At 42.1% G+C, this 10,857-nt stretch overlaps 1 protein-coding gene across 1 annotated transcript; it reads right to left on the reverse strand.

Annotated features, from left to right (window-relative positions):
- Positions 1 to 2,784: 2,784 nt before the first annotated feature.
- On the reverse strand, positions 2,785 to 10,339 carry LOC148402247 (protein Wnt-7a). Its single transcript, XM_088369607.1, has 4 exons — positions 9,942 to 10,339; positions 9,449 to 9,675; positions 6,443 to 6,714; positions 2,785 to 4,943 (listed from the first exon to the last, which is right to left on the reverse strand). The coding sequence occupies exons 1-4, from the start codon at positions 10,010 to 10,012 to the stop codon at positions 4,461 to 4,463; spliced, it is 1,053 nt and encodes a 350-aa protein (XP_088225733.1). The 5' UTR covers positions 10,013 to 10,339; the 3' UTR covers positions 2,785 to 4,460.
- Between the last annotated feature and the right edge of the window lie 518 nt (positions 10,340 to 10,857).

The raw sequence follows: 10,857 nt of genomic DNA on the forward strand, positions 1-10,857 counted from the left end.
CTAGGGGGAGAATGAAGGTTAAAATGTTTTTCAGATTTTTTTTTTCTACTTCCAATATTTACCAGGAGGAGAATGGAGGTTTAAATATTTTTTTATGATTTTTTTTTTCTACTTTCAATATTTACTAGGCAGAAAATGAAAGTTCGTCAATATTTTCTTTTTCTAAAGCTTTACACTAATTGAGGATTTCTCATTAAAAACTGTCATCTTGAGCAACCAGGGCTGCTAATTCTCTGGAAGGCCATAGGAATTGAACTGAGCATGTTGAGCATAGGAATGTGGGTGGCTGTCTGATGACGATCAGCGATGTTGCCTATAAGCATCCGCAGAGGTCTGTAGTGAGTTTGCTGTTTTGATTCTAAACATCCCGTGTCATAACGCCGGAGACATTGGAGGATTACTGTAAGCTTAGCTCAGGTGCCGTCCTGTGCAAGAGGGGAGGGGCGGGGCGGGTATGAGGGCCCCCTTCACTTAGCCCTTATTCCTTAATGAATAAAACAGAACAGCATCATTCCAATACATTCTGACAAAAGGGGCCAGTCCAAGTTCTCATGTCATTTCTTAAACACACAGCCATGCTTGTTTTCAGAGCGTTCAAAGGCTGCACAACAGGGCTGGTATGTTGCTTCAACTCATTATGAAAAGCTCCGAGACAATCCCCCCACACAGCTCTTTGTAGGTGCCTTAATGCCACTGACAATAGCTTGAAGCTATTTGACCACTGTGTTTACATGCAAAAAATCAGATAGAGTATGGGAAGTCAGATAGACCTCGCAAGGCCTTGTGCATCTCGCTTGCCGGGAGTGCAGATTGTCCACTATCTCTGGCTTCCATCTCCGTGCCTCAAACAGCGTTGCTGTTAAGAGAGTACATGAATGAACTCCTGCAGCTCCTCACAGTATCTCTGGAATCACATAAAGACAACTTTGTGCTCTGCAATTTACTGTGCCGTGCTCAGGTGCTTGTGCATGTCTCAACCAGAGGCAAGACAAAAGTATGACTGACATAATCATGTGTCACAAGATTTATGGCGGAGAGAGAGAGAGCGAAGTGGAGAAAGAAATGCGAGCGTGCGGTTTCTCGCTGCGCCTCCTCCTCCTTTCAATTATTGTCTTTAATGCGCTCCACTTGTTTGACTGAAGCGGCGACGGATGTTGACACATGAGCGGTCAATTAAATTAGATCACAGATGTATCTTTACAACGGCAGATTCGGTGAGCGTTTTAATATTTAGTAGCTATGATGTTAACTACCAGCAAGGCTTCGTGGCTAAACAGAGCGTAACTCTTCGGACCACTTCCAAAAACCAGCGTGTTTTGACAAACATAAGTGGTGCAAGGGAGAACCTCACAGTAACGTGGATATTACACCCCTGAGCATCTTGGCATGGACTCAACCCTGTTTTGGGAAAAACAGTGTTCGCAGTATAATTAGCATGTCAGTGATTGCGCGGGGCATGTAATATCAAAGGAGGTGCCATTTTGTGGGGATAAAGCCTCTGTGGCCTTTGTGCGGTTTCTGTTTTGTGCAGCTGCAATCGACAGTGGATTATTGGGAGCTAACCACAGCGTGTTTTTATTTATGACAGACTATTAAATGATACGATTGAAGGTTTCATGGTGGAAACCATTGAAATTATTAAGGATTTGAAGAATTTCAAAAGAACCCAAAAGGGTTCTGTTGCTTTAGAACAACACATTTGAAATAATGTAAGCAGCAAGATATTATTATTATTAATCAAAATACGCATTTGTTGAAACCCTAAGAGAAGTTTAGGGTTCGCACATTTTGAATGCCGCAAGCAAAAGTGAGGACATACAAAAGACTCCGATGTGTATGCGTTCATTGGGTAATGTGATGCATGCAAAACTTTATCTTAGGGTTAACCTGATATTCCCAAGCTTACATGAAGCTTTTGTGTGAATATCATGAGCGGCTTTTGTCAAAACTGACAAGCCTTCGTTATTGTTTCCATCTTTCTTCCTCCGGGGCGGTTGGCAAAGACACATGATATGGCCAAAACACTAAATCAACCCGAGGAAATTGCTAAGAAATGCAACAAAGGTGAAACCTTTACATGCTCCATTTATGTCCTGAAAAATGAGCGGGAGCAGGTTTTCCATCAAGACCTTAAGTCGGTCTCTGTTCCACTCCCATGCCGATGAGAGTGGAATCCGTAACGACCGTGGGCTCCGGCATCGTTAACATTTCCCTGAAGCGTCGGCCGGCCTCTCTTGGAGACTGCCCCGCATTTTCTGAGCACCGCTGAGGTTGTTGTAGCAACGAGTCGCCCAGAAGTGAATGAAGCAGATGTGCTAGTCATCTATCACCTGACAGCTTCCACTCCCCCAACTGAGCAAGCCATCACCGTGACAGTTGGCCCAACTAGTCCCATCAATTACACTGGTACCCTGCTATTAGAGCACAAACACTTGTTCTCCTCTAACACGTTCAACCACTTCCCAGTCTGCAAGATGGGCCCTCAATTAAGACTGAATAACTTTCCCCCTCTCACACAGAACATCTCTTTCTTAGGTCGCCATTGTACACGTAGGCATTGCGACATGCGAGGATTTATCATCATGGTGATATCTGAATGACTGAGGCGGATTAATAATTAACTCCTGCGTTCATCTCATAGTTAAACTAATGATTAAATCGCAATTGATCACCATTTAATGGGTACATAATGTTTGTAATAAAAGTTGAAGTATTAGATGATCACTTATACAGGGGAAGGAAACTTAAATGATCGTGGGGGCCAGATTTTTTTATCGGCGCTACTAGAGGGCCACATAGGCCCACGCACTTTGTAACCAGCTATAAGACAAATGTCAATTTAAATATGGACAAAATATATTCTTAATATTTCATTTTTCACAATACATTTCTCAATGTATGCATAAAATGATGACGACTTTAACAAAAACAATTGAAAAGAACCACATACTGGGATTTTTTTTCTTTAGGGCCCAAAAAAAAAAAATCAAGCATGGCACACAACTGTTGGACAATCAACCAAAATGAAGCACAAAAACTCATTGTGCTTTTTTTTTTTTCACAAAAATCAACTCACTCAAAATTTCAATATTGTTTGGGTACTGTTTGTGCTGCATGTCATTCCAAATCAGCAAAATTACGCACATTGTAGTAGAGGGCAGTACAACTAAATGATGTCTGCCATCTAGAGGTGAAAGGTGATATCACATCTTAGAATTATACATGTAACCCCACCATTTGAAGGGGATAAGGACTGGGTCAACCCACAAATAGCCAAATTTCTCATATGATTGACGACCATAGAAATAAACCTCCAATGTGTGTTTTCCACTAAAAATGGGGTTTGTCCCCCCCAAGAAAAGAAATAAACCATATTTTTAATCAATTGAAATTGAAAATCTACACAGAAGAGAATTTGGGATCCACTGCATTAGAAAAAAAATTATAGCTCTATTTTTTAATTAACCAGGGGGCCATTCTTGTTATTGAGCATAAAATGGGAAATAATGGTTCGCAATGGTTTCCAACATTTTATGGTAAGATTATGACATTGCATTAAAGCAAAGCAAGTGCATCACTGAAAAAGTTTTTGTTAGACGAAACAAAAAATGAAATTATGCTTAGTTGGTGTTATTCCGCTCCTGTATTCCATCAGTAGTAGTCATGAAATGCAGTAAACAACAGACACACAGAAACAGCTTCTATAAACTCACACTACACAACCATGGCAGTGACAACAGGGGCAAACTTACATATCGATCGGCTTTTTACAGACAGGTGTCCGAGCTTAACGTTGAATATTATGCAACTGATATAAATAAGACATTCATACAAAAATAGGCTCTTACAAAATATACTCTATGAACCAATATTTACCAAAAGTGGAAAATGTGCCCGTGTTTTTGAAGCTCTGACCTAAAAAAGAAAACGGGATTCTCAGGACTAGCAGCAAACAGGGGGCAAGACACAAGAGGGTCACAAGTTAATATGAGTGACTGATTCCTGGTGGATCCAAAATCCAGTGTGTTAACAGTCCACGGTCCCTTTAATAAACTAAACCCTCCCAACATTTAGTTATTTGCGACCCAAAAATGGACAAAATCAGTAGTTCTTATCCAATAAATTAATATTAATTATCTCCATTCTATAAAACAGTATGTTAAATATTCCACATGGCTGAGTTATTCCATGTGTGAAAGACAGCAGTGTGCGCGGCTCAGCCATCACGTGCGGCGTATTCCGTTTCTCGGCGTCGCTACGTGTCCCGTCCGTCTGGTCTTTGTGCTTCAGTTGCACGCACGCAATGTGCAGTTTTTCCAGTGTTTCACCCGACCGACCCAAAGTCCGCAGCCTAGCGACAGTTCCTCATGCAGCAACGGGATCCAGTAAGTCGGCGGAACCCAAAAAAAAGACACGCGTTCATGACAACACGCATGCTAGCACCGTCCAATAAATATTTCTCATTTGCACGTGTACACTTCTGTCCTCTCACTGCACGTGTTGCACTTCACGTAGCAGCACCACAAGAACTTGCAGTTGCACTGCCACACTCTGGAGTACTGATGCGTGTTGTAGCCGCGGCCGCAGCACATCAAGTCGCAGCCGCTGATGTGCTGCATCATCGTCTTGTTGCACACCCGCCCTTGTGTCCCCAAGCTGCCCGTCACCATGTCCGCCTCGCAGTAGTTAGGTGACTTGTCTATGTACACCAAGTCTGTATCCATGGGCTTCCGGTATGAATATGGCTTCTTGATCTTGAGGAATTTGGGGCGCTTGTTGCGGCTGGCTTTGACCGGTTCCACGTGCACCGCGTGGGCATATTTCTCCTTGAGAATGTAGCCAAGCTCGCGGAACTTGGGAAGTGTAGTCCAGCAGGTTTTGGTGGTGCAGGAGCCCGACACTCCATGACACTTGCATTCCAGTCGCATGTTCTTCTCCAGGACCTAGAAATACAAAAATTGCGATATTAATATTTTATTTTATTCTATTTTATTTTATTATTATATTGTGGAACCCTGACGTGCTACAAAAAAGGGCAAACTTGGAAAGGTTTACCTCTGATATTAGTGACAAATGCAGTCATTTTTAAACTGAATTATTGATTGTCTACAATGTGCAACTCAGTGACAACTCGACAAGCAAGCAGCCTCCAGTTGGGGATTAAATGGAAGCCCATCGCATTGCTGCGTTATAACGTCCACACGGAAGCCAAAATAAAGTATCAGATGTCAGCCCCTGTGTGTGTAGTCACCACACAACACACAAATGTCAAGAGTGAGTATTCGAGGCGCAGAGTGACTGGGATTACTGCTAAAGCCTGGCCTGATGACAATGAGGAGCGCTATTGACTGCAACGGGAATTTTCTTAACAAGGTGAATGTGAGTTAGCTCGAGATAAGACTTTTGAATATGGCATCTCAAACTTGTGTCCAAATGTTCTTCCCTGAGACTCAAAAATACTTGATGAACTTGCCCGCTTCAACCGCCCTAATCCATCAGTTGCCGTGTGACCAACACTTGTGACAGCTTTTGTCTGGAGGATCGGACTCGGGGAGCTCCTGCTCGGCGTCACTGCGTTTGATTAGCATAAATAAAGGAGGGGGGGTTGCTATCAAAACAGAGAGCCCCTTTATTAGCAAAACAGAACAAAACCCGCTGCTCAACGTTTCCTGGAAGACAAATTTGCTGTCCAGAAAAGCCAATTTGGATTCACGGCCCTGACGCGCACATAGAAAATGATCCGCTCGAGGCGATTGTGTGCGAGGTCTTTCAGGCGGCGAGGCGATGGACGTGTCGGTTGTGAGAATCAGGCTTTTCTGGCACAGGGAAAGGAAGAGGGGATATGAGTTAACCAAGCTCCTTTTTATTCTTCACCAGGTCCTCTTTGGCTGTTTGGCACGTCACTCCACTTGGTCTTTAACCTCTTAGACCGAATGGAGTCTCATTGTCACCCCGTGCTGAAAGGAGCGGGAGAACGCTATGTTTGTCCTCTTTGTATCCTGTCGCACAATTGTTGTCTGTCTTGGTGCCTCTTTGCTGCAAATGCTGTTTGTTTCTTGCCGAAAATGTAAGTATATCATTATTTTAGTCATGTCTCCGAGTAAGAATGAAGAAAGAGGCCATTGAATCACACTCATCAGTGCTGCGCCGTAGTGCACAAACAAGCACAAAGCTACCGATTTATCATTTTAGAGGGGCATTAGACATGTAGGTAATTGTAGAATACCCAACTGGTGAGGCACACTTTTTGGATAGTGTCCATGTGTTTTCTGTCCAGTCATTCGGGTTGTAATCAATCCTTCCCACTTTGACATTTCTTGTCCAAAAAAGTGACCTTCATTCCACAGATCCTTGGCAATGCTCACCTCCGCCACGACTTGGCATCGCTGCGGTTAAAAAAAAAAAAAAAAAGAAAAAAAGGAGCAATGACTTTGAATCTTACCTTGCGTCCCACCTCATTATTATGGAGGTTCATGAGCGTCCTCGCGTTCTGTTTGACCTCCCGGGCATCGATAAAGACTTTGGAAAAGCCAAGGCCGTAGCTGATGTCGGCAGAGCAGCCTCCCCACTTCCATCCTTGGTCCCTGCTGTAGAAGCCCTGCTTCTCTTTGTCACAACTGCAGTCACTCAGGTTGCCCTGAGTGCAGGCGGCGGTGATGGCGTGGGCCACCCCGGCTGCGATGATGGCGTACGTAAAAGCCGCTTCTTTACTCCCTTCAAAAGCACAGAAGAAAATGCATTGGAGTAAGGAATGTGTTTTGGGTGTTCATTTTGCGGCTTAAAGTGGAATTTACTGTCGGATCTGTACAAAGAGTTTGAGGAAAACGCCATAACTTGGTTTAAAAGTGGTCAAAAGTCTCTGTGGTGCATTTTGGCACTTGTCGACTGAAAATGACATCACGGTGCTTAAGGGCTCGGCTTGTGAATGGCACATGGCCATACGGAGAAAATTGTAATTGAAAAGCCCTTAGGTGCAGTGATGCCATTTTCAGTCGACAGCAAGGGGCAATAAAACACAAAACGGCCGCCCCCCTGAGATGGTTGCTGCTTAATTTATATTCCACAAACACAAAGCTGTGTTTAGAGTAGTATGGGGATAGAACATATTCATAAATATTTGTTTTACTTGACTTCTGCTTTAATTGTCTAATCAACTTACATGCTTAGCTCATTCGGTTTTGTTTTGGTCATTTGTGTTACTTTGTATGTTTGTTTTGTATTTGGGGATTTTCACAAATGAATTCAATTGAGATGAACATAACAATAGCAGCATAAAGTATGTCATATCTTGAACTAAAGCATGTTTGTACCACCAATCTCATGGACCACTAAGGCACATTACAACGAAACACCTACTATTATAATTATTCTAACAATATCATAATTTCTATTCAATGTTAAATGGGCTGTCACTTTTCTACCATTGCGACTGAGAGCGCTTGGTTTTAAAAGATTGATTTGAGATTATGAATTAACAGTACGTGGGTTGACATTATGATGTCAGTGACATATTCCTGAGGGGCTAGAGTGTTTTGAAATCTGACCTGGAAACTGTCCTACCCGTGAACCAAAATGGCTGCTGGCAGTTTAGTCAACAGAGCAGCATGAATAAGAGGGCTGTCAGGAAGGGAACCGCTATTGATCCATTGTGAAATGACACATTCTGTGTAAACTCATAAGACATGAGCATCTCCATCCTGACGTTATCTCTACCAGGTCTAGTGAACAAATCATTTACACACACGGAAATATTGACAATTAACTAAAGGTTAATCTGACAGAGTGTGACAAATCGTTTGGTGGGGGTGAAATATGAAACTCTCTAAAGAGGAGCCTTAAAAAAATGCTTCAATGGGAAATTGAACATTTGGGTTTGAATGTTTAAAATGAAAACCAGATTATGTCCATCAATATTTGCATAAAGAAGCTTTATTTGTTCAGATCATCACTTTCTTTTATGTCCCTCTGCCACCAAGCTCACCAGAAGCGCCACATACAGCTGGTATGTCTTGGCAGTGTGCCACCCTTCTATCTTTGAAGGAAAGATAGAAGAAAAAAAAAACACCTCATATCGAGGCATAAATTATGTTGACATTTTTACAGACTTAAATGGGCCCCGGGCCAAAAAACAAGGTGTGCCGGTGCACTCATTCACATCTGAGTGCAATGCTGTTCATTTTTCTTTGCCTGGGTCCTCCCAAAGAAACCGTAGGAGCCCTTCATATGATTGGAGTAAGTGATGGAAGATATCTTGAATTTAGTAGTGAAAATGTCCCTTTTCTTTCTAGTTAGGCCTCTTCTGAATAAGAGTATTCTTCAGGCTTAGCAATGCGATGCACCTTGCACTACCCACACTTCTTAAGAGAACAACTGCAAGCTACACAGCTCTCCTCGGCTTTGCGCCAACAATGGTCTCCATTTGCAACCACTTGGCTTCTGGGTTAATCTGAACGGTGAAACCAATCTATTTGCTATGCCTGTCCAAATTGTGAACGCGGTGCAGACTTTCACGCCAACTCTTGATTGGCTAAAACAACTTATTCATAAAAAGGACGGCTTGTCAAATGCCAGTGACAGCATGACCAGGATTAGTTTTCCTTTCCACCAACAGCGGGCAAGATGGTGTCACACAGCTGGTGTAAGGCTACGAAGCATTGTGTAAAAATCAATTTGGAATTTTTTGTTTGATTACAATAGTGTTACATTTCTGGTGACACCCAGTGATATTAAGCAACAATAAATTAGTGACGACCTGGTTTTGCTGTCTTGGAGAGTCTACACCATTTTCATAAAACGTCAACAGCAAATATCCAATCTGTGATGGACATATCCGTCTGATTGGAGCCAACTAGTTTCTCTAATATGGTACTTTTCTCACTGTAACTTATACCCGTGGTAACATCTATGTCCCTTACAGTGGGAGCTGCAGCACCCATCAGCAGACGGGATAAAGACCACTCAAACTGGGTCTCATGAGAGTCGGCCTGGGATGAAAAGAAAGGCTGCAACTATGCACGAGCTTTGTTACAGTCTTGGCTCCGTATACATGCTCTGTAAAAAGTCTGTATAGAGCAGCTGAGACGACCCCCCCCCCCCCCAAAAAAAACCTACACACATTAACTTCCCAACTAAGCAAGCAGTTGTTTTGTGCCCCAAAATATAAACTGCACTTTCATGCTTTTCTCAGCATTGAGTGAATGAGCAAGACATAATTACTATTTAAAATGTTGGTATTAGAGATAAAGTGCACCAGCTATATTAGTTTATATTGCAAGTCGGGGGCGTTTGCTTCAATTGATTTTACAATTCTTTACTTTGATTTAATATAACAGGAATTTGTTTATAGGCTCGCGTCGGGAAAATAACTTTCACACAAGGCGCGCACAGTTGCGCACAGAAACGGACTCTTTTTCTAATTGTTAACAAACATGAACAGATAGCAACATACCCACTTTCAACTCTTTTCCGAAGACGGTCCTCTCGCCCAGGGCTGAGCAGTTCCAGCGGCCGTTTTTGAATTGGAACTGACACTCGTTGATGCCCATTTGCGCGCCCTCTCCGATGACGATAATGGCATCGGGGCGACTCTGGCAGATAATCCGTTGTCTCGGGGCCAAACCGGGGATTTTATTACAGATTATGCTCGCTCCGAGGGCCACCACCGACGAGAAGCCCCTGTGGAGGAAAAAAAAGATTAACCCTGAAGAAAGTTAAGAAGCAGGTGCAATTCGACTTCCAAAATGGTTCCGTAAATAACACTTAATTACCAAAACCAGATACCGATAATTCCATTCAACAATTGTGTAAAAAAAGAAAAAAGGAAAGAAATTTTGGTTGTGATATTGCAAACAGGAGGCACAAAGTCGTGCTTTTGTAAGCGCAGAAACAGACAGGTATGAACAGACAACAGCTTGGTGCGTATCAAAACAAGCGCAGCTCACCCAATTTTCAGGTAAACAATTCCCAGACAAAGTAAAACTCTTAAAATCCAGCGCCGAGTTCTCCGACTCATCGCGGCCTCACTGTCATGCAATGACTGTTGGAGCTGAGGAGGAACTCGATTCGCTTAGACTCCGATCGATCACTGCACAGGTAACTCCACAGGGAAGTCCACAAGCGGGGAAAACATTTGAGGGAGTGAAAAAAATACCACTTAAATTGCCAAGTCGAGCCAAAATCCCTTTAGGTGGCCCCCTCGTCGCCGGGCCCTGTTGTCATTGCGATGATGATGTCACCACAGGTAAACCTCAGGTGAGGAACAAGTGCGATGGTCTAAATCTCACAGTTCTTGTGCTACCACCACGTCTCTGCTTTATATCACGCTCATCTCCGTGGGCGTGGCCGCAGGAGACTTGCATGGGGCCCCACGGAAGAATCTCTCTCTCTCTCTCTCTCTCTCTCTCTCTCTCTCTCTCTCTCTCTCTCTCTGTGTCAAATTTTTAAACAATGTAAAGCTCATAGCAGGGTAACCAGTTAAAAAAAAAAAAATATATATATATATATATATGTATATATATATATATATATATATATATATATATATATATATATATATATATATATATATATATATATATATATATATATATATATATATATATATATATATATATATATATATAAAGACCAAAATCTAATATCAATCTGCTTAATTGTTCGTCAAATGTTACTGCTTATAAGTACTGTATATTTAATAATATGGTGGGCCATTGAAACATACTGTACAGTTTGAACATTAACACTGCATTTTAATATAGGAAAATCAAAACTAAAATTAGATAATAATTCAAATAAAATGAAACTAACAATGTTCATTAAATGTTTGAGCGCAAACATTTCATTGGCAATGGAATCAAT

This window comes from Syngnathus floridae, chromosome 2 (assembly GCF_059516105.1).
Source record: "Syngnathus floridae isolate MCC-2025c chromosome 2, RoL_Sflo_1.0, whole genome shotgun sequence".
NCBI classification, from domain to species: domain Eukaryota; kingdom Metazoa; phylum Chordata; class Actinopteri; order Syngnathiformes; family Syngnathidae; genus Syngnathus; species Syngnathus floridae.

Coding starts and splice junctions, on each gene's coding strand:
- LOC148402247 (XM_088369607.1), bottom strand. CDS start 10,012: ATGAGTCGGAGAACTCGGCGCTGGATTTTAAGAGTTTTACTTTGTCTG. Junction 9,676..9,941: donor ATTGTTTACCTGAAAATTGG/GTGAGCTGCGCT, acceptor TTTCCTCCACAG/GGGCTTCTCGTCGGTGGTGG. Junction 4,944..6,442: donor ATAATGAGGTGGGACGCAAG/GTAAGATTCAAA, acceptor TTGTATTTCTAG/GTCCTGGAGAAGAACATGCG.